This window comes from Lampris incognitus, chromosome 7 (assembly GCF_029633865.1).
Source record: "Lampris incognitus isolate fLamInc1 chromosome 7, fLamInc1.hap2, whole genome shotgun sequence".
NCBI classification, from domain to species: domain Eukaryota; kingdom Metazoa; phylum Chordata; class Actinopteri; order Lampriformes; family Lampridae; genus Lampris; species Lampris incognitus.
The window spans coordinates 30,499,599-30,524,061 of NC_079217.1; the positions used below are offsets into that span (position 1 = coordinate 30,499,599).

The 24,463-nt window shown below is 44.2% G+C and overlaps 1 protein-coding gene across 1 annotated transcript in view; it reads right to left on the reverse strand.

Moving 5' to 3' along the window:
• Window positions 1-24,463, reverse strand: part of kirrel3b (kirre like nephrin family adhesion molecule 3b) — a 137,357-nt gene that overhangs the window by 92,061 nt on the left and 20,833 nt on the right. The window contains exon 3 of the mRNA XM_056282841.1: window positions 16,785-16,934. Within this exon, the coding sequence (XP_056138816.1) occupies window positions 16,785-16,934 (150 nt within the window). The remainder of the gene's footprint in view (window positions 1-16,784; window positions 16,935-24,463) is intronic.

Consider the following 24,463-nt stretch of genomic DNA (forward strand, 5'->3'; position numbering starts at 1 on the left):
CAAACAGGGATCACCATGGAGTGATGGCCACAGACAGCACTGGTGAGGCTACAATGGCATCCTACCTATCCCCCAATTCCCAGGACACTGCTATCTAATGTCTAGTCCCTTGACAACAAGCTGGACGCACTTCATTGCTGAATAAGCTCTTAAAGGGACATGAAGGACTGTTGTGTGTTCTGCTTTACAGAGTCTTGGCTGGGCACTAATACACCTGATAGGGCTACACAACTGGAGGGTTTTTTCTGTACACTGCATGGACTGTTCTATGATGACTACTGGCAAGGTAAAGGGAGGTGGTGTATGCTTCTTTGTTAACAATTCTTGGTGCACTGACAGGGAAAACGTCCCTCAGTCCTGTTTGCCAATGTTGGAACAACTAACAATAAGGTGCATACCATTCTATCTCCCAAGGGAATTCCCCTCTATGTTAACTGCTGTCTACATACTGCCGCAAGCTACTGCTGCAGGACAAACTGTATGGGGCCAATAGCAGGCAGGAGAACTTGCACCTTAAGGACATTTCAATTGTAGCATGGGACTTTAACCACTGTAACCTCAAATATGTGCTACCAAAATTTTACCAACATGTCACCTGCCCAATCAGAGGCAATAAGACTCTTGACTACTGTTACTCCACAGTCAAGGCAGCTTACAGGTCTATCCCACAACCTCACTTTGAGAAATCTGACCACCTGTCAGTGCTCTTACTTCCTGCCTACAATCAGATAGTGAAGCATGCACAGCCCACTGTGAGGACAGTACAGTGCTAGACTACATAACAAGAATCCAAACTTCATGGATGTTTTTAATCAGCAGACTGGTCAATCTTTAAGGATTTAGCCTTGAGTTTATATGAGTATGATGAATCGGTCACTGGCTATGTTTGATTTTGTGTGGATAACTGTATCCCTGTACAGTCCATTCACTCCTACCCCAACCAGAAGCCTTGGATTAAACGTGACATTTGCCTATGGTTGTGGGAGCATACCAATGTTTATAAATTGGTGGAAAAGGAATGCTACAAAAAAAAATCCAGGTATGACTTAAGGAGAGCCATCAATGCCGCTAAAAGTTAATATGATGACAAACTAGAAAATGACTACAAGTGGCTGTGACTCATGGCACATGTGGAGGGCTGCAGGCGATTACGGACTATAAATTTAAACCCAGTGTGGCTATCAACCCCTCAGCCCCTCTTTTGGATGAGCTTAACAACTTTTATGCCCACTTTGAAACTCACAATGTGGACCCAGTGACAGCAGCACAGTGCCCACCCAGTGAAGTTGATCTACAGGTGACAGAGGCTGATGTGAGTAAAACTTTTAAAAGAGTTAAGACTCTTAAAGCTGCTGGCCCAGACGGCATCCCTTCCCATGTCCTTAATAAAAGATACACTCAGCTAGCTCAGGTTTTTACAGACATTTTTAACCCGTCCCTGTCATTGTGTGTGGTTCTAGTGTGTTTTAAGAAAACCACTATTGTGTACCTAAGAAAACACCTGTTTCTTGCCTTAGTTATTGTCAGCCTGTTGCTTTTACCTGTTATTATCAAGTGTCGGGAAAGATTGGTTGTATAATACATAAAATGTAATATTCCTGCTACCCTTGACCCATTACAGTTTATCCACATCAGTAAATGTTGCTATCTCACTTGCTCTGCATACCGCTTTAGTACAAAATGAAAATAAAATACCTATGTCAGAATGTTGTTTCTTGATCACAGTTCTGCTTTTAATACAATTGTACCATCCAAACTGGTGTTGAAACTCAGAGGTCTTGGTCAACTATCTGTATTTTGCTATTTGATTTCCTGACAGTCAGGCGCAAGACTGTGAGAATAGATAAAACATACTCATCCACATTGGTACTTAGGACTGCTATCTCAGTCCCTTAATGTACAGTCTGTTTACACATGACTGTGTTGCCAAATACCACAAAAACAGCATCATTAAATTCACAGATGACACCACAGTGATTGGACTAATAAGCAACAGTGATGAGAGGGCCTATAGGAGGGAAGCAGACAATTTAATCATATGGTGCCATGATAACAACCTCTCTCTAAGTGTCAATAAGACAAAATACATCATTGCTGACTTTAGAAGGATCAGAGGAAATCACATTCCTATTTCCATCAATGGGTCATCTGTTGAAATTGTGGTCAGTTTTAGATTTCTTGGTTTACACATCACAGACCCCCTCTCATGGTCTCTCATCATCAATCACATCCTCAGGAAGGCACAGCAGAAATTGTATTTTCTGAGGTGTCTCAAGAGATTTGGTATGAGTACCAAAACTCTTATGAACTTCTATCACAGTACCATTGAGTGCCTTGGCAGGCTGTATGACAGCGTGGTTTGGCAACCTGACTGCTCAGGACTGCAGACTGTTTCAAAGCACTGTAAAGATGGTAGCAAAAATCATTGGCATGGAACTACTACAGCTTTATAATATTTACACCACTCACCGCAAAACATCATTAGGACACCAGCCATCCCGCTCATGTACCATTCTTGCTCTTTCCATCTAAAAAACACTACCGGAGCATCAAATCACACACAATCCATCTCAGTAACAGGGTCTTTCCAACAGGCAGTTAGGCTGCTGAACAGCTGAGGCACCTATATATGCACCTTACATTGCTGTGTTACCCTGTACTGTATATTGTGTATATAATGTATGAATTCACTGTGTCCATAATCTGTTTTGGTTTTTTTTTTTGACGGTGTGTCCTTGTGTTCTTTGTCCTTCTGTCCCTTGTATTAAGACAGAGAGCCAGAGCACAAGACTGTCATTGTATTCTAAATACATATGACAATAAAGTTGAACATAATCCCACCTCCACCTTAAACCCATCTACCACTCCTACCACACACACCTCACCACTGTCACACTTCCTCGTACATATCCTGCACCACTCTTATATATTTCTCTGCCACTCCGGACTTCCTCATACAATATCGCAGCTTCTCTCTTGGTACCCTGTCATATCTACGTATATTCACAAAGACACAATGTAACTCCCTCTGACCATCTCTATATTACTTCATCAACACTCTCAAAGCAAACATTGCATTTGTAACCAATCTGAAACCATACTACTGCTCGTTAATCATACCATCCTCTTAACCGAGCTTCCACTACTCATAAGTTAATGATGTGGCTTTATGCCTCTGTAGTTACTATAGCACTGCTATGTGCTATGCTATGCTGTGCTATAGTAACTACAGAGGCATAAATAGCACTGCAACCCAGCCACTGAGGATGCACAAGCCTGTGCATCCTTAGTGCTAGTCCCAAGCCCAGACAAATGGGGAGGGTTGCATCAGAAAGGGCATCTGGCGTAAAATCTTTGCCAAATCAAATATGCGGATCATAAATAAGATTTCCATATCGGATCGGTCGAGGCCCGGGTTACCAATGACCACCACCGGTACTGTTAACCAGCAGGGTGCCAGTGGAAACTATGCTACTGTTGGGCGAAGGAGAAGGAGAGGGGGAAGGCATGTCCAGAGGCAGCTAGACAGGAGGAAGGGTAGGACTGTGGAGGTGAGAGTCAGAACTTTGAATCTTGGCACTATGACTGGTAGAGGGAGAGAGCTGGCTGATATGATGGAAAGAAGAAAGGTAGGCATAGTGTGTGTGCAAGAGACCAGGTGGAAGGGGAGTAAAGCCAGGAGTATCAGAGGTGGATTCAAACTCTTCTGCTGGAGGTGAAGAGAGTGTCAGACAGAGTGATGAGTATGAAGCTGGAAATTGAAGGTGTATTGCTCAATGTTATCAGCGCATATGCCCCGCAAGTTGGGTGTGAGATGGACGAGAAAGAAGAATTCTGGAGTGAGTTGGACGACGTGGTGGAGGGGGTACCCAATGAGGAGAGAGTGGTGATTTGAGCGGACTTCAATGGACATGTTGATGAAGGGAACAGGGGTGATGAGGAGGTGATGGGAAGGTATGGAGTCAAGGAGAGAAATGTGGAAGGATGGATGGTGGTCGATTTTGCGAAAAGGATGGAAATGGCTGCGGTGAATACATTTCAAGAAGAGGGAGGAAAACAGGGTCACACACAAGAGTGGAGGAAAGTGCACACAGGTGGACTATATCTTATATAGAAGGCACAATCTAAAAGGGATTGGAGACTGCAAGGTGGTGACAGGGGAGAACGTAGCTAGGCAGCATTGGATGGTGGTCTCTAGGATGACTTTGGAGACCAAGAAGAGGAAGCGAGTGAAGACACAGCCGAAGATCAAATGGTGGAAGTTGAAGAAGGAAGACTGTTGTGTGGAGTTAAGGGAGGAGTTAAGACAGGCACTGGGTGGTAGTGAAGAGTTGCCAGATGGCTGGGCAACCACTGCAGAAATAGTGAGGGAGACAGCTAGGAAGGTCCTTGGTGTGTCATCAGGACAGTGGAAGGAAAACAAAGAGACTTGGTGGTGGAATGAGGAAGTACAGCAAAGTATACAGAGGAAGAGGTTGGCAAAGGAGAAGTGGGATAGTCAGAGAGATAAAGAAAGTAGACAGGAGTACAAGGAGATGCAGCAGAGAGCAAAGAGAGAGGTGGCAAAGGCAAAGGAAAAGGCATATGGTGAGTTGTATGACAGGTTAGACACTAAGGAAGGAGAAAAGGACTTGTACCGATTCACTAGACAGAGGGACCGAGCTGTGAATGATGTGCAGCAAGTTAGGGCGATCAAGGATAGAGATGGAAATGTGCTGACAAGTGAGGAGAGTGTGCTGAGAAGGTGGAAGGAGTACTTTGAGGGGCTGATGAACGAAGAAAATAAGAGAGAGAGAAGGTTGGATGATGTAGGGATAGTGAATCAGGAAGTTCAGTGGATTAGCAAGGAGGAAGTGAGGGCAGCTATGAAGAGGATGAAGAGTGGAAAGGCAGTTGGTCCTGATGACATACGTGTGGAGGCATGGAGATGTTTAGGAGAGATGGCAGTGGGGTTTTTAAATAGATTGTTTAACACAATCTTGGAAAGTGAGAAGATGCCTGAGGAGTGGAGAAGAAGCATACTGGTACCGACTTTCAAGAACAAGGACAATGTGCAGAACTGTAGCAACTACAGAGGTATAAAGTTGATCAGACACAGCATGAAGATTTGGGAAAGAGTAATAGAAGCTAGGTTAAGAGGAGAGGTGATGATCAGCGAGCAGCAGTATGGTTTCATGCCACGAAAGAGCACCACAGATGCGATGTTTGCTTTGAGAATGTTGATTGAGAAGTATAGAGAAGGCCAAAAGGAGTTACATTGTGTCTTTGTGGATTTAGAGAAAGCATATGACAGGGTGCCAAGAGAGGAGGTGTGGTATTGTATGAGGAAGTCGGGAGTTGCAGAGAAGTATGTAGGAGTGGTGCAGGATATGTATGAGGGAAGTGTGACAATGGTGAGGTGTGTGATTGGAATGACAGATGGGTTCAAGGTGGAGGTGGGATTACATCAAGGATCAGCTCTGAAAACCTTTCTTGTTTGCAATGATGATGGACAGGTTAACGGACAAGATCAGGCAGGAGTCTCCATGGATGATGATGTTCGCGGATGACATTGTGATCTGTAGCAAGAGTAGGGTGCAGGTTGAGGAGAGCCTGGAGAGGTGGAGGTATGTACTGGAGAGAAGAGGAATGAAAGTCAGTAGGAGCAAGACGGAATACCTATGCATGAATGAGAGGGAGGACAGCAAAATGGTCAGGATGCAAGGAGTGGAAGTGACAAAGGCATATGAGTTTAAATACTTGGGGTCAACTCTCCAAAGTAACGGGGAGTGCAGTAGAGAGGTGAAGAAGAGAGTCCAGGCAGGGTGGAGTGGGTGGAGAAGAGTGTCAGGAGTGATTTGTGACAGAAGGGTACCAGCAAGCATTAAAGGGAAGGTTTACAGGATGGTTGGGAGACCAGCTATGTTATATGGTTTGAAGACAGGGGCACTGACAAAAAGATAGGAGGCGAAGTTGGAGGTGGCAGAGTTGAAGATGCTAAGATTTTCACTGAGAGTAACGGAGAAGGACAGGATTAGGAATGATTATATTAGAGGGAAGGCTCAAGTTGGACGGTTTGGAGACAAAGCAAGAGAGGCAAGATTGAGATGGCTTGGACATGTGTGGAGGAGAAATGCTGGGTATATTGGGAGAAGGATGCTGAATATGGAGCTGCCAGGAAAGAGGAAAAGAGGAAGGCCAAAGAGGAGGTTTATGGACATGGTGAGGGAGGACATGCAGGTGGCTGGTGTGACAGAGGAAGAAGCAGAAGACAGGAAGAAATGGAAACGGATGATCCGTTGTGGCGACCCCTAACGGGAGCAGCCGAAAGTAGTAGTAGTAGTTACTATAGCACTATATTCTTGAAATTTGGTACCAGTACACTTCTCCAGTCCTTGGGCATCCTCTTATTTTCCAAGATTGTGTTAAGCAATCTAGTTTAAAATGCCACCGTCATCTTTCCTAAACTCCTCCATGCATCCACAAGTATGTCATCTAGACCAACTACCTTCCCAACCCACCTTCTCTTCATCCTCTTCATAGCTGCCCTCGCTTCCTCCTTGCTAATCCACCACACTTCCTGATTCACTATCCCCATATCATCCAACCTTCCCTCTCTCTCATTTTCTTCATTCATCAGCCCCTCAAAAATACTCCTTCCACCCTCTCAACACACACACACCTCGCTTGTCAGCACATTTCCATCTCTATCCTTCACCACGCTAACCTGCTCCACATCCTTCCCAGCTCAGTCCCTCTGTCTAGCCAATTGGTACAAATCTTTTTCTCCTCCCTTAGTGTCCAATCTCTCAAAACTCACCATACACCTTTTCATTTGCCACCTCTCTCGTCACTTTACACCACATCTCTTTGTGTCCGTTTACTTTCTTCATCTCTCTGACTACCCCACCTCTTTGCCAAACTCTTCCTCCGTATACTTGCTGTACTTCCTCATACCACTACCAATTCTCCTTGTCTTGCTCCCTCTATTCAGATGACGCAAAAAGTGCCTTCCTAGCTGTCTCCCTGTCTGTCCTAACTCCTCCCTGAACTCCAAGCAACAGTATTCCTTCTCCCATTTTCACCATTTGATCCTTGGCTGTGCCTTCACTCTCTTCCTCTTCTGGATCTCCAAAGTTATCCTACAGACTACCATCTGATGCTACCTAGCTACTGCCACAGCCACCTCCGTGCCTACCCAGGACTCATAGTCCATGGGCCAGAGCCCAAAATTTCCTATTTCGGTACACTCAAGGTGGCAAAACTTACTTATAATTTTTGAAAGGATCCATGTCTGTAGATGATATTTTGGTATGATAACCATTCCTGAGTGGCAGCTGTATCACAGTTATCAGCTCATGAAGTTAACCACCCCCTAAAGTAAATTGCATTTTAGACGCTGGTGCATATCCTGGTTTAGCCTCATGGTCAGGACATTTTTCAATGTTCTATAATATTGTCTTTGGTATCATTTTAAAGGGGACCTTCTTAGCTTTCATTCAAGCCCTGTTGTGGATATTTCTCACAAATATAGAGGTCACTTGAGCTCTTCAACCCGTCAATAACACACATCTTTCTGCAATGTTCGCCTAAACTATATACTTTCTTTTAGCCCTGTGGCATCTAGGAATATCAGGGACACAAAACACAAAAACTGGAATACTCACAGGACTGTAAAGATTCAGGAAATGTATAATATACCCATACTATTTCATTGTGTGAGGTGATTGTGAACCTTAAATTAGAAGGGCATTATTACTAAGAAACTAACTAGACCAAAGCCAGTTAGTCCATGGGTCAGACCAGATATCGATATCACCCAAGGTGACACAACTTCACTGGTGCCATTTTATTTGGTACACTAACAGAAGTAAAATAATACATGATAACCTTTCCAAATGAGCAGCGACACAAATGTCTACTGTCAACGAGGTGCTTAACCAGTCACTGAGCATCATGCAGCGCTTAGGCCTGAGGAAGATTGTCTGTGTCTTTGACCAAGCCCTGTATGCGAAGGCTGTCGAGATCACATGGAAACACCATGACAAGTTCCATGATATCATCGTTAGGCTTGGGGTATTCCACACCATCTGCACACTGCTGGCAATAATAGGAAAGCATTTCCAAGATGCTGGACTCAAAGACCTCTGCATTGAGTCTGGCATGATTGCAGAAGGCTCAATTGCTGGTGTTATGGATGGCCGCAAGTACAACAGGGCAGTGCGACTACACAAGCTCCTATATGAGGCTCTCATGTGACTGACCTTGAATGGTTTCCTGTCCTGGTTGGAAGAAACTCACAGGAATGACATGGTTCACCTGAATGAGACACTGAAGACCATTGACAGCCTTGGGAAAGAAGTCTCACAACATGCTTTGAAGGAGGTCCTCGAGAACAGCTCTTGTACACGCATCATGGATCTATTTGAAGTCTATCGTGAGTTCCTTAGAGGTGGAAACGGCAGCCTCTCGAACTTCTGGATGTCCTATTTGGACATGGTTGAAATCTTGTTGGGGCTCATCCGAGCATCCAGAGAGGGAGACTGGATGCTACACTTGGCTAGCATTCGAGCAATGATCCCATGGTGCTTTGCTTATGACAGGATGAATTATGCACGCTACCTCCCCTACTACTACGCCCAGATGTCTGAGCTGCCCATCACACACCCAGATGTGTACACAGAATTCATGGAAGGAGGCTTCTCAGTCCAACTGGGCTCCACCAATCCCTTTGGCCGAATCCCTGTTGACCAAGCTATAGAAGAAACGGTGAACAAAGACACCCAAACAGCTGGAGGGACAAAGGGATTCAGCTTGAAGCCAGGAGCTGTGACCAAATATTATCTCACAGCTGAGTATAGAAGCATGTACCTCAGACAGCTGAGAGACCTGACAGGTCAAGGCAGGTGCAAATGGTCTCATCCAGATCTACAGAGTCCAAGGATCAAGAGAGATGAAGCAGATGTCCAGTCTCTCATGGACCTTATGGAGAATAACTGGCTCAATCCTATGTCCCCTGATGAGATTGATTTGGTTAGCCTCTCCACTGGCAACATGGCTCCACCTGATGTGACCATAGATCTCTTGAGAGCTCTTGAGAAAGGAGAAGAGGCCTACCAAGCATTCCGGCAAACAAGGTTAGATGCAGACCCACCACCTGTGAAATTCCACGACAAGATGACCAAGCAAAGTCTGAAAACATTCTCCAATGTCAGCACAAAACAAGCTCATGGAAAGAAAGCACAGGATGTGGTTCTGAAGGCAGATAGAAACCTTTTCAGTCACATGATCCTGGTGGCTGAAAGCAGGAAGGTGAATCTGAAGGATGTCCTTGCCTACCCATTGGGCCCACTACCATGGGCACTGGCAAATGCTGATGGGTCCTTACGAAAAACAAACAAGGCTGCACTTGCCAGAGAGCTTGAAAAGAATGTATCTCCTGCAGAAGACATCCCAATCCCATCTACTTCCATCATTGATGGGATGAGCCTGGTCCAAAAAATGAATGGCAACAACAAAACCTTTGCACAGGTGGCAGAGTCAGCCTTGACCCAGGTCCTCCATGAGGGAGCACAGAGTGGGAGGATTGATGTTGTTTTTGATGTCTATCACCAGACTTCGATCAAAGATGCTGAACGACTGAACCGGGCTGGAGACATCACTCTCCAGTACAAGAATCTTGCAGGGGGACACCACGTCCAGCAGTGGAGAAAATTTCTGTGCAGTTCCTCCAACAAGACCAGTCTCATCAAGTTTCTGGTGGAAGAGTGGAAACTCCCACGATACAGAGCTATGCTGCATGGCAAGGTGTTGTACATGACCTGTGAGGAAACCTGCTACAAGTTGACAGAAGATGGGTGTGAGGAAGCAGCAGAACTGCACTCCACACATGAAGAAGCTGACACCCGTCTGCTCCTGCATGCATTGCATGCAGCAAATGCGGGCTCAAAGTCAGTTATCATCACAGCTGAGGACACTGATGTCATGGTGCTTTGTCTTGGCTTCCAGAAGGACATCACCTGTCCCATCTACCAGAAGTGTGGGACTCAGAACCGCACACGGTTTGTCGACATCACCAAACTGGCAAGTTCACTTGGAGACAGCATCTGTGACAGCCTAATTGGCTTACATGCCTTCACAGGCTGCGACACTGTCAGTGCATTCGCTGGTCGAGGGAAGCTGAATGCCCTGAAGATAGTGAGAAAGCACACTTCCTGCCAAGAGACTTTTAGTCAACTGGGACAGACATGGAATGTGAGTGATGAGCTGTTCCAGAAAATTGAGCAGTTCACCTGTCGGATGTATGTTGCTAATAGCAGCACTGCTGAGGTGAACAAACTGCGTTACCAGCTCTTCTGCACCAAAAGGGGAGAGGTTGAGTCCAGCCAGCTGCCACCATGTAGAGACTGTCTCTTTATGCATGTTCAACGAGCCAACTATCAGGCAGCAATATGGAAGTGCTGTCTGCAGGCTAACCCTGTGGTGCCAAGCCCTACTGAGTATGGATGGACAGACGATGAAGGCAAGCTGGCCATTTACTGGATGCGCTCCCCACCTGCACCAGATGTGGTCTTGGAAATGCTAACATGCAAGTGTGTGCATTCATGCAAAATGCCAAGCTGCATGTGCCTGTCAAATGGACTTCCATGCACAGACATGTGCAGGTTACAGACCTGCAGTAACCAAAAACAGCAGGATGGTCCAGAACTGGACTTTGAACTTGGGGAGTCAGATGATGAGAGAAACGAGCAGTTTGATGAATGACAGTGTGATGATTCTGATGGTATTACTGTGGTAGTAGTCTATTGATGCACAGGATGTTGATTCTGGACTTGGTTACCCAGAGCTTGATAACAATAATGTAACCATATTCACATATTCCCATTACCATTACATATACCCACTAATGATATGGGATTACATGTATCATTGACTAAGTATATGTAAATGTCAATGTTGTTTAAAATATTAAAATAGTTCATTACCTCACTATGGTATTCCTTTTTATCATGTATTTTGATTGTGTATTTAAACAAATGTATAGAGACCAGTTTGTGACCTAACTGGCTTTGGTCTAGTTCTCATTTAAAGCTCACAATCACCTCACACAATGAAATAGTATAGGTATATTATACATTTCCTGAATCTTTACAGTCCTGTGAGTATTCCAGTTTTTGTGTTTTGTGTCCCTGATATTCCTAGATGCCACAGGGCTAAAAGAAAGTATATAGTTTAGGCGAAAATTGCAGAAAGATGTGTGTTATTGACGGTTTGAAGAGCTCAAGTGACCTCTATATTTGTGAGAAATATCCACAACAGGGCTTGAATGAAAGCTAAGAAGGTCCCCTTTAAAATGATACCAAAGACAATATTATAGAACATTGAAAAATGTCCTGACCATGAGGCTAAACCAGGATATGCACCAGCGTCTAAAATGCAATTTAGTTTAGCGGGTGGTTAACTTCATGAGCTGATAACTGTGATACAGCTGCCACTCAGGAATGGTTATCATACCAAAATATCATCTACAGACATGGATCCTTTCAAAAATTATAAGTAAGTTTTGCCACCTTGAGTGTACCGAAATATCGTCTGGCCCATGGACTATCACCCTCATCATCCCAGTCTCCCTAATTGTCTCACTTATCTTGGCCACTCCCCCTGCCCTAGTTTCTGTCCCCTGTTTGTGTGTGTATATGTCTTCAGGATTGGAGGCAGGTGTGCGGCAGGCAGAGCAGAGGTCTACCACCTGCATCTCATCTAAGGCAATCAACCCTACTCCTTATATGCCCAGCCTTGCCACATCCACCTTGCCAGATCATAGTGCCTGCCTCATTCAGTCTGCACTTCAAGCCTTTATTTTGAGACATTGCCTGTTACATCATCTAGACCTGGTTCTCCTTGTTTCTGACAGTCCTGCCTGCTCCGCCAAGCCCCTGCCCATTATTCTGTGTCGGCATATTGGGTTCAGCCTTGACACCCTGGTTAACAGCTATGTTCTCCCCTGTCACAGACTTGTAGTATCCAATCTCTTTCAGATTGCACTTCCTGCATAAGATATAATCCACCTGTGTGCACCTTCCTCCACTCTTATATATCACCCTGTGTTCCTCCCTCTTCTTAAGATATGTACTCCCCAAGCCATGTCCATCCTTTCTGCAAAATCCACCACCATCTATCCTTCCACATTCCTCTCCCTAACACCATACCTCCCCATCACCTTTGGTACACTCTCTACCACTTCATCCAATTCACTCCAGAATTATTCTTTGCCTTCTATCTCATACCTTTCTCAATGATACTTAATATCTGAAAAGAGAATTTGATCAAGGTCTGGAAGCCATGCTGCCTTTTAGCAGAGGATAGGGACAGTTTAAGAGGTGCAAAAGTCAGGTTTTGAACTTCTCACCGTTAACAGAATTATGCTGAGCAACCAAAAGATTGTGACATTAATTATATTTCACTGGTACTAATTGTGATATCTGAAGTAAGGCTAGTTTATTATCCCAGTTAATCAAATTTGATTGACAGTGACCTTGCTAAATGGAGTGTATGGGTGTATATCCTTAACTATCCAGGGACTTCTCTAGTCCCTTCCTCATTCATACAGCATTCAAATGACCTAGCTACCATAATGCCTGTGACTGAAAGAAGTGGAAACTTCAGATGGTTTGAATGAGTGGAGGAGGAAAAATATAGAATGGTAAAGCAGAAAAAGTGTGACAGCCCCCCGTTTCATGCATCTGTAGGAAATGTCATAATTATTCTTTCATATCCATTTGCAGGAGACTTTGACCCAGCTAGGGAGACATCAGGTCCCCAATTTGTCTTCATCGCTCTCCCTTTAGTTATTGCCCTGCCTTCTCCCCCTACGTATCCTTAGTTTCACTTTTCATTAGGCCGGATCAATAAGGAAGATCAGTCGCTAGTGGAGAGGAAACGGTGCATGAAGACAGACCCCTTCCCCAACCACACACACACACACACACACACACACACACACCATTGAACCACCCTTCCCTTGGTTGCTCAGACTGGCTTTGTCATTGACCCCAGCTGTCTCTCCTGTGTTTGTCCATTCGCGAGAGAGAGAGAGAGAGAGCGAGAGAGAGAGAGAGAGAGAGAGAGAGAGAGAGAGAGAGAGAGAGAGAGAGAGAGAGAGAGAGAGAGAGAGAGAGTGTTGAGTTTTAAAAAGTACATTTATTCCAAATACACTACAGTCCAACAGCTTATACCCAAACACAATCATCTCTTCATAATCCAGCTCATACAAAAAACATTGAGTGGTCCAAAGAAGTATTTGTAAAAAACATCTCATTCAGACAGTTTTTATGTCGTAGCTGTTAAAAAGTCCCTTGTGCGGCATGTAGACCTCATGTTCAGCAGCTGAGCTACGGCCTCAGTGTTGTTGAGTCCCAGTCCTGCTGCAGCCACTATGCGCTGTGGGTTGATGGTCGTGGAGGAAAACAAGTTTCTGGGAAATCCTGGAAGGCACCAGTCGTAGACAACCAGCCTGGTTCCATGTATCAGTGGCTCCTCCAGCAGCAGTAGAAGGAAGAACGCCCGGTGCAACATACTCGTCAACCAGACTCATCTTAAACATCATCAACAACATTGACCAGGACGGGACATGATTTGTCTTATATTGCCTCTGACTCTTCATGTTGTAATTCTTGTTTAATTTTCAGAACTATTTTCCGTAACCTGTATATCTCCTGATCAGTGTAGCAGCATCTGTCTTTGTGTCTCATCTGAGATTTAACAGAGTACAGAGACAATTCTTTGTCTGCAAAGAAGTCCTCAAGTTTGACATTTCTCAAATTTTTTGTTTGTTGCAAGAATTTCTTAATTTGGCATGCATCGTAATACTCCTCAAACTCATCTTCAGGCAGTTGTACCTCTGGCTGCTTCTTCTTTAATACAGGTACCCGGCTGTCTATACCACAGTCCCCTTCCTCCTCCTCTTCTTCCATACTCAACTCATCCCCAGACAGTTGTTCCTCGTACTGCCTGCTTCTCTCCCTTGTAAATGCTCCTTTTTTGGCTTGAGAGTCACTCGATTTAGCCGCCTGCTTTCTCTTCAGCACAGGAACCTTACAGACTTTTTCGTCTTCCATCAAGTCCTCCCCTCTGCTCAACACTACACCTTCTGCAACTCCACCTGTAGTGTTTGATGCCATTGCCTGTTCATGTTGTGCTTCGTTTTCAACATTTATGTATTCCTTTTTAGACTTGTCACTCTGTTTGGGTGGTTCAATTCTGTCGCTGTAGTCTGGACTCTGTCCCTTTTCTGTTGTCTCTTCGCTGTTCTGCCTGGTTTCACTCTGTTTGTGTCCTTTCGCTTCACTCTGCGCTTTGTCCTCAAAGGAGTGTTTCTCAGGACATGCCCGAACCAAATGACCCTCTCCTCCACAGCCAAAACATTTCAAGGTCCCAGAGTTTACAAAGATGACATAGTCAAAATCATCTACCTTCACCCTAAAAGCTACATCCAAGTCTTGGTCTTGTTTGTTCAGGATCATTTGAACCTGTTGTCTGTGTGAAACTACATGTTGCACCAGCGGCGATTTGCAGCCAGACGACAGTTTCTTGATGGACGAAACTACTTCCCCATACCTCCACAACTCTCTTGTCAAAAACTCATCGGAGATGAACGGCGGAATGTTGGGAATGGTGACTCTTGTCGACGGCGTGGTGAGCGGCGACACCGACACGAAGCTGTCATTAACAACAACGCTGGCCTCAACCACTTGGTGCACTTTGACTACAGCGTCGACAAAAATCCCCACAGCACCCCCTAGCAGCAGATTTAACGCTGCTGTGACCCAAAACCTCTCCCACTGCCAAAGCACAGTCCTCCACCCAACACGGGAAACCAGGAGACACTTTAAGCCCATGTTCCCTGGTGAGTTTGGTAAACTCCATACCGGCGTTTAGCACACCGACCGCAAACACGCACACACACACACACACACACACACACACACACACACACACACACACACACACACACACACACACAAATCCCCTTAAAACCTCCTTATGTACACACACCAAACCAGTACCCCTACAAAACACAGTATGTACAACATTTGCAAGGAGAAAATAGCAAAAAAGATAGAAAAACGCTCACAACCGCTCTCATGTGTCTGCTCAGCATGCTCACTCACACTTCCGCTCAGAGAGAGAGACAGAGATAGAAAGACAGAGAGACAAAGAGAGAGAGAGACAGACAGACAGACAGACAGAGAGAGAGAGATGGTGCTAAGCTGGAAGTGCTGTAGAAAGAAATGGCAGTGATTGTACCTATGCTGCCCAATAAGCCATAACTGGCAACACTGAATGATAACCCAATATAGTTTAATTAAGAACTGGTAACCTCTCAGGCTTAATAATGAAAATGGAGGCCACATGCAGAGGGAAGGAAATTAAAGTGGAAATATGAGTCTGAGAAAATTGACTGATGCTCAACATTGTCTGTCTGATAGGGAATGTTATTGTTGATTAGTTTTCACTGCTTTGCATACAAAATGTCTCAGTTTCTTTTTCTTGCTTTTGACATTATACCAAGCCCATAATGATATTTGAAAGACAAAACAAAACAATGGGTCAATCAATCTACAAATTATGTATGGGCAAAGAGAGATCCAAGAAATATTTCCAGGGGGAGTGTGTGTGGGTGGGTGGGCATTATGGTATGGCTATTTCAAAATAGTAAAAAAGGACTTAAAAATGATTTTGACCATGTAGATGCCATCATCAGAGAATAACTTGGGAGTAACATGCCCAACTGCCTGACAGATGGGTTCTTTTGTGACTGAGTAAACCACATGACCACAAGTAATCAACCATGGTTACCTGACAATAGCCATGTTCCCAAACCCAAATGAGATGTAACCAAGAACAATGAATATGGACCAAAAGTACCAAATCAACTATACAATGGAAAATGAACAAAAAACAAGGAGGCGAACAACCAAATATAAATAATAAATAAAAAACTCACAATACACAAGCGGGGCTCGGTGAGACTATCAGATTGTGTTGCAGTGTTTGCACATCAAGATGACATATACGAATATAAATATTATAATAACTAGTGGGGACTGCTTTGGATCTCTGTTGTTTCCCATTGCTTAGTGGGCCCCAGTTCCAGAGGGCACCTTCAACGCCTCACATCACTTTAGATCCCAGCACAGCACTATCTATATTATTTCTTTGACAAACCATGTCTGCTCTTTATTACATTACAACAACACTTTCAAAGTAATAAAAGGTATCCAGAGTTGTGAGAACTCCAACAATTATTCCTCTTGTATTCCAGAAAAAGCTATGCTTTCCACCACGCATCATGGGAGTGCTGATAATCTGTGCTCAAGACTGAATTGGAATGCTTGAGGATGTTTTCAAGATAGATATTGAAGAAAAAATACCATTGTGTGTTTATATGTACACATAAATATGCATGCATTTATGTGTTTGTGTGTTCATACATTCATTAGAATTAACTATACAAATTGGCCACTTTTATGTATGTATGTGTGTGTGTGTGTGTGTATGTATGTCTTTTTATGTAGTGATTCTCAATCAGATCCACAGGTACCACAAGTACTGCTGGTTTTCTATTTAGCCAAGTATTTCATTACATTTGCCTGCTGTTACAGGTCTAAATCGTTTCTGATTGGAGGCTAGAAAAACTAGAACAGGTGAATGTAATAAAACACTTGGAAGAACGGAAAACCTGCAGTACTGGTGTTACTTGAGGACTTGACTGAGAGCCACTGATGTATTTTGATTTCACTCACCCAGCACAGTGAGGCGGGCAGGCCTGGACCGTATGGCAGCCTGGATAGCCTGGCACTCGAACACAGCGTCATCCATCAATTCAACACGTTGGATTCGCAAGTGGTGTTCTCCTGAGCTGTGGTCGCCAATTACCGTGTAACGTGGGTAGCCTACAACGCAGACAGATTTGTTCATTATAAACACCCTTCGAGAAAGCAAAATAAAACATTCTGTTGTCTAGCAAATTGGAACTAAATTTAGCATTCAAAAACAAAGGAAGAAAGAACATTAGTCATACAGGACATGCGTCTTACTGATACAGCAGTACGTAGTTATCAACAAAGGAACAAGCACATCTATGTTGAAATGATAAACAGTAGATTGAGCATATGAGAGTAAATGTAGTGGAAATACTGGAATAGATTGGTTGGTGGGTGGGTAATCATGCCTACAAAGGTGGAAGTGTGAGTTTACCCAAGTAGAGCAAAGCCAAACACTGTGATGAAATTCATATATAAAAATATAAAATCATCAACATGTTAATGAGCGGCTGCGGAGGCTCCTGCCTTGAAGAGAATCTGATTTTACTACAGCAAATGGGGGCAGTTTAGAGATTGAGATGTTTAAGTGGTGCTGTATGAAATTATTTATATATTAATAATGCCAGAAAGCAGAGTAATAGCCAAGAGACCTGACCATTTTACACAAGTCAGATGGCTTTAAAAGTACCCCCTTTATTGTTATCGGAACAAGAACTGGGGCGCCGTTGTTGAATGCATCCCTCCACTGAGGCAAATAAGAGAAGAAAAGAATGTTTGACCAGGATGCTTTATGGGATAGTTTGCATGCTTTCAGAAATGCTAAGTCTCTGAAGGTCCCTCTCGCTTTTTTTCCCCTTCTCCCACTATTTCTAATTATTGACGATAGAATGAAATGAGAATGTCTGTTCATAAAACCCTCAGCTTGAAAAATTTGCAGAATTTGCGGCCAAAGATTGCTTTTTCCTCTCGAGGTCCTTTAGTAATTGATTGACGACTACGAAAGCGGTTGATAGGATTGGAGGATTTTCAAGCCGAAAAAGACTGGACTCTTTAAGAAGCCGCCCTCGAACTCTAGCGCTTGTAAAAGGGAAATTCACACATCTTATGAGACTCTTGCTCTCTCCTCTTACCGCCCAAAAGCCTGACAGTGCTGACCTAACTGCTGGATTGCCGCCAGTGTATGTCAGGGGGTAAAATATTGATTCTCTGAGAACAGGGATGCTATGACTCATGTGTGCTTTAGAGATTCCCAAACACTTCAGAATTTCACTGTGAAGGTTTTAAAGGTAAGTTATAGGTTTTAGCACCCAAAAGGAACATAATAGACATAGTAGCCCTCTGATGGTCTGTAAGTCCTTTGTCTACTGGCTAAATCCAACCTGTGCTAGGTGTTCAATTACTGACAGGTGCTTCAATGAATTCCCTTCCCTTCAACAGTGCATGGAGCAGACCTCATTTACAGCTAGTGGGACAAGTTACAACCGATTATGACACTTTGCTTTTCATCATCCCAAATGTAGCCTTTAATTTAAAGGGTCTATATATAGTATAGGCCCTTTAATTTTAATTTAAAGGGTCTATACTATAAGAGGGCTAAGGACAAAGTTAGAACCAAACAAAAACTGGGGAGAATACATACAGGCAGAGCTGCATAAAATAAGGAACCAACAAATTAACAAGGATTATTGTAGAATAGATGAACACTGCAACAATAGTAAACTGAAAGCACAGATTATAAAAGTCCATACTAAACTGAATCCATACTAAACTGAAAGCACAGATTAAAAAAGCCGTCTGCTTTATCTCCGCCTGGCGGTAGCCTGGAGGGGATTACACTGGTTCCTAACTGGATGCGAAGCAAATGAGTGAGCATCAGATTGTTTCAGTTTTTTCCCAATGAAGATGTTCTAACCTGCTCCATGTTACACTTCTAACTTGCATAGTATGCCCAGTAGAACCGAATTAAATCATACTCACACCGAGAGCCACGTTTCACATTACTTTACTCCATATTTATTCTTCCTCCGCGTGCCGAATCAAAGCGCGACGTAATGACGTAATCAATACATGACATCCCCCCCTTACTTGGAGAACTCTAATGTCTCCTTTACATAAACAACAGGTCACTTGAACAACATAACCATACACTCACCGGCCACTTTATTAGGCACACCTGTCCAACTGCTCGTTAACGCAAATTTCTAATCAGCCAATCACATGGCAGCAACTCAATGAATTTAGGCATGTAGATATGGTCAAGACGATCTGCTGCAGTTCAAACCGAGCATCAGAATGGGGAAGAAAGGTGATTTAAGTGACTTTGAACGTGGCATGGTTGTTGGTGCCAGACGGGCTGGTCTGAGTATTTCAGAAACTGCTGATCTACTGGGATTTTCACGTACAACCATCTCTAGGGTTTACAGAGAATGGTCCGAAAAAGAGAAAATATCCAGTGAGCGGCAGTTCTGTGGGCGAAAAGGCCTTGTTGATGCCAGAGGTCAGAGGAGAAAGGCCAGACTGGTTCGAGCTGATAGAAAGGCAACAGTAACTCAAATAACCACTCATTACAACCGAGGTATGCAGAAGAGCATCTCTGAACGCACAACACGTCGAACCTTGAGGCAGATGGGCTACAGCAGCAGAAGACCACACCGGGTGCCACTCCTGTCAGCTAAGAACAGGAAACTGAGGCTACAATTCGCACAGGCTCACCAAAATTGGACAATAGAAGATTGGAAAAACGTTGCCTGGTCTGATGAGTCTCGATTTCTGCTGCGACATTCGGATGGTAGGGTCAGAATTTGGCGTCAACAACATGAAAGCATGGATCCATCCTGCCTTGTATCAACGGTTCAGGCTGGTGGTGGTGGTGTAATGGTGTGGGGGATATTTTCTTGGCACACTTTGAGCCCCTTAGTATCAATTGAGCATCGTGTCAACGCCACAGCCTACCTGAGTATTGTTGCTGACCATGTCCATCCCTTTATGACCAGTGTTCCCATCTTCTGATGGCTACTTCCAGCAGGATAACGCGCCATGTCATAAAGCTCGAATCATCTCAGACTGGTTTCTTGAACATGACAATGAGTTCACTGTACTCAAATGGCCTCCACAGTCACCAGATCTCAATCCAATAGAGCACCTTTGGGATGTGGTGGACCGGGAGATTCGCATCATGGATGTGCAGCCGACAAATCTGCAGCAACTGCGTGATGCTATCATGTCAATATGGACCAAACTCTCTGAGGAATGTTTCCAGTACCTTGTTGAATCTATGCCACGAAGGATTAAGGCAGTTCTGAAGGCAAAAGGGGGTCCAACCCGGTACTAGCAAGGTGTACCTAATAAAGTGGCCAGTGAGTATATCTCTGAATGTTAATAACATATTCTCTCACAGAATAAACATTCCTGCCCCCTAGCACTGTGTATTAATTTTCTCTATTACCATACACATGAACATATGCATTCTCACATTGAATTCACTTCATAACAAAACCTGTGAATCTCTGGGGCATCTTTATTTCTCGGCGAGGTCTCTCTGTCTGTGCTGTCAGAGGTCGGCATGGGGATGACCCCTGACTGTGTGTCTCTGGCGTGGACCTCTCTGTGTGTTCAAGTCCATGGTTTTCATTCTCACTCAGTGTTGTCTGTGTTTCTTTTCCAGCAGGTGATGACGTCAGCTCAGCTGGTGTGTACCTTTTGACATGGGTTGTGTTTCTGGAGTACTGAGTTCCTGTGGGTGACTCGACTACCACATTGTTACCGTTCTTACTGATTACCGTGTGTGGTGTCTGGTTGAAAGTTGTCGTGAACTTATCTGCTTTGTCCTGATTCAAAAGGACTTCACCTCCCACTTGTATTTGGGATGGTTTGGCTCTGCGTCGGTCGTCGGCGTATATTTTGGACTTCCCTTTCGCTCTGCATCAGTGTCCCGTGCCTCCAGGTCACTCCTAGGTGTACTGATGTCCAGCAGCTTTCCTCTCAGCTTTCTGTTGAACAAGAGTTCAGCTGGGCTTTTGACCATGGTGGAGTGGTCTATGGATCTGCAGATGGTGACGTACCTCTGGAGTTCCTTCCCCCGGTCCAGTCCCTCCGCCTGTGCGATGCGTATCCATTTCATGATCGACGCGTTTTGCCTCTCCACTTCTCCATTTGCTTGTGCCCATTTAGGCGTTGTTTTCACGTGCTGTATGCCGTTGTCTTGACAGAACTCCTGGAACTGTGATGACAAAAACTGTGGTCCACAGTCGTACCTGATAGAGAAAGGTAGACCATGGTGGCTGAATATGTTCTCTAGACGGTCTATCACTTTGTCTGTTGTGGTGGATCGCATGATCTCGTACTCATAATATCTGCTGTAGTAGTCTACAACTCCTAGGATAGAATGTCCTGTTGGTAACGGACCTAACAAATCCGTGGCAATATCCTGCCATGGTCCATCAGGGAGAGCTGTGGGCCGCAATGGCTCTGGTACGTCGGGCCGCACCACTAGTTGGCACCCGTGACATGACTTAACATATTTCTCTGTTGTCCCGTACATCCCTGGCCACCACACCTTTCCCCTGAGATGCTGTTTTGTCCCTACAATACCTAAATGTCCTTCATGAGCTAACGCTAGAGCTCTGTTCTGTAGGCTCTGCGGTAGAACAATTCTCGTTCTTCTTAACACTAACTGTCCTATAGTGCATAGTTCCTTTGCGATAGGCGCATAGGCTGAACACTTCTCAAACCGGCCACTCTGTATCGCTTTCCTCACTTCATTCGGTTCTTCATCCTCTGCAGAGGCTCTCTCCACCTCTTTTGTAGTCAGCACTCTGTTTGCCATTTTCATATCTAGGCATAGTCTGATGTCAGTATCTTTTGCTTTGGGAACTACTACGACTGGGTTTACCCACGGTGTTGGGCCCTCAACCTTTTCGATAATGTCCATGCTTAGCAGCTCCTCTATCTTCTTGTCGACTGCCTCCCTCAGATGGAACGGTACTCGTCTCAGTGGTTGTGCTACGGGTTCCACGTCGTTGTCGATGTGCAGACTGATCTGTTTGGTATTGAGCTTGCCAACCCCTGTGAAGAGCTTTGGGTACTTCCTCTTTACCTCTGCCCTGATATCAGTCACCGCTGCTACATCTACACCCACTTTTAGCACACCTAGCTCCATAGCTCTCTCTCTCCCTAGTAGTGGTATTCCCTGACCCGCTACTACTGTGAACTCTGCTTGGGTTTCCCTTTTCCCTATCTTCACCTCACATGTCAACACTCCCTTCACTGGCAGTGATTCCTTTGACGAGTATGTATACAGCTTTTTGTCTGAAGTGGAGGACTGACACTTAATTTTTTCTCTCTTTAGTCCTTCCCATGTGTTTTCATCTACTATATTGGTTGTAGCACCTGAGTCAATTAACATTACTAGGTCTACACCACCCACATTAAATGTTAGTCTATCAGAATTGCTACTGTCACGTACTACAAATGCATAATCTTTATCCTGTTGCTCTTCCTTTTCTGAGTCTACGTATTTCACTGACTGTTTGCCACCGTTAGATTTGCACATTTTCGCATAGTGGTCTTTACCACCGCACTTCCTGCAGGTTTGCCCGCGTGCTGGACATGTTTCATCTTTTGCAAAGTGGTCTCCGTGCCCACAACGATAGCACACTTTCTCTTTCCCTTTTCCTTCCCCTTCACGTTTTCGGCTCTTCTTGGCCCATTTCCCTTTGGATACCTGGTTCACAGTCTCAGTTGCCTTTGCGTCCGTGTTACTCACTCACATTGCTGCCATCTGTTGTTCTACTCTTTCACACTGCGCAGCAATCTCTAGCGCTCTCGCTAAAGTCAGTCCCGAACCCTCCTCAAGCAGCTTTCTCCGCACATATTCTGACGTGCATTTACTCAGCACCGCATCCCTGGGCTGGTTAGACATATCCGCCCCAAAACCACAGTCTTTAGCTCTCTGGCGCAAACGTGTTACAAACTGTTGTACAGTCTCGCCATTGTTCTGTGACAATTGGTAGAAAGTCTGGCGCGCGAACGCGGTATTCACCTGAGGCACGAAATAGTTATTCAGTGCATCCACTGCTTTGGCATAATCTTCAGGACCTCCCGTGTCGTCAAGGGTAGAGAAAACGTCCTGCACATCTGTCCCTGCGTGATGCAAAAGTAATCTTTGTACTTGCGCTGACATTGTCCGTCATTATCAGACCTTTACCATATGCGAACAACCCGAAAGCCGTTAGCCATCTACTCCAACGAGGACCTAGCGTAGCAGGCTCGTTGTGGCAATCAAACGTTGGCACGTTGGTGTTCTCCATCTCGCGGACGAACTAAACTCACTTTCCAGATTTAACTATTCGAATTTAGGATCCTCGTCGCCACTGTTACACTTCTAACTTGCATATTATGCCCAGTAGAACCGAATTAAATCCAACGCACACCGAGAGCCACGTTTCACATTACTTTACTCCATATTTATTCTTCCTCCGCGTGCCGCATCAAAGCGCGACGCAATGACGTAATCAATACACGACACTCTGTGCATCAGCAAACAGGTGAGGGACATATCACTTTTTTGAAAAATAGCACTTGCTCCACCTCCAACCTAGTTTCATTGATCAAAATCAACACTGACGTCCTTGACGTTTCCGTTTCCACTCCAGCCAGTAGTAACATCAGCCATTAACTAATTAAAGGAAATCAAATGACTGAGGAAACATTTAAAGAGGAAAATTACAATAGTTATGAATAAATAGTGAACCTCTCCTGGTTGTGGTGATTAAAAACATTTGAAAAATGTTTGTTTTCACTATTGCCGCTCCCTCTCCATTCACTCTAGCTTGTTCGACCAACGGTGCTTTCCATAGGTGCCCGCTCTTAGCCAACCGTAAATATGAGTCGCATGTGCAACTCATATTTACGGTTGAGTCAGATCAGGCGGCGACAGTGTGAAAACCAAAACATCATGTATTTGGGTCTGAGTCTTGAAAGTAAACGAGAAGTTAATCATATTTTGCAAGCCAGAAAATCATTCAGTGCTGATCTCAGCTGGAGTAACACTGAATGAATGAATAATATCCACCTCGGCGCCACACGGAAGTGCCATAGTCTCCAATGTTAAAATGCTGCTATAGAAATACGATTTCAAGAGTGGCATTGATTACAGTCACAGCTGAAAATCATCTCACTAGCTACAATACAACACTTCCCATGGCTGAGCTATGTTTTCTTACCGTTGTTTTATGAATGAAAGTCAATCAGCAGAGCAGCCATTCACCTTAACTCATTTTATATCGAGAAACCCGCCGTGATTAAACACATTTCAAGTCTTTTCCTACTATTATTTTATTGCTTTAGAATGAATTAAAGTCAATCTGCAGAGCAGCCATTCACCTTCATTAATTTCATATCATGAAAACCATAACCATTAAATGCATTTGAAGTTTTAATAAGGGCTTTGAAATTATGATAACCTGAGGGTCCGCTAAGGAGGCTGCACATCCACAAACTGACAGACAAAATGTGCTTAAAAGGTACATTTGTTTAGCTTATATATACTAAACACAAAAAGTAAGGAAATTTGCATTTGGTAGATTATTTCTTTGTTGAGCAATGCTTCTTGGCAATAACTCTTATACCGTTGGAAAGCCTGTTTATTTCCCTTTCAA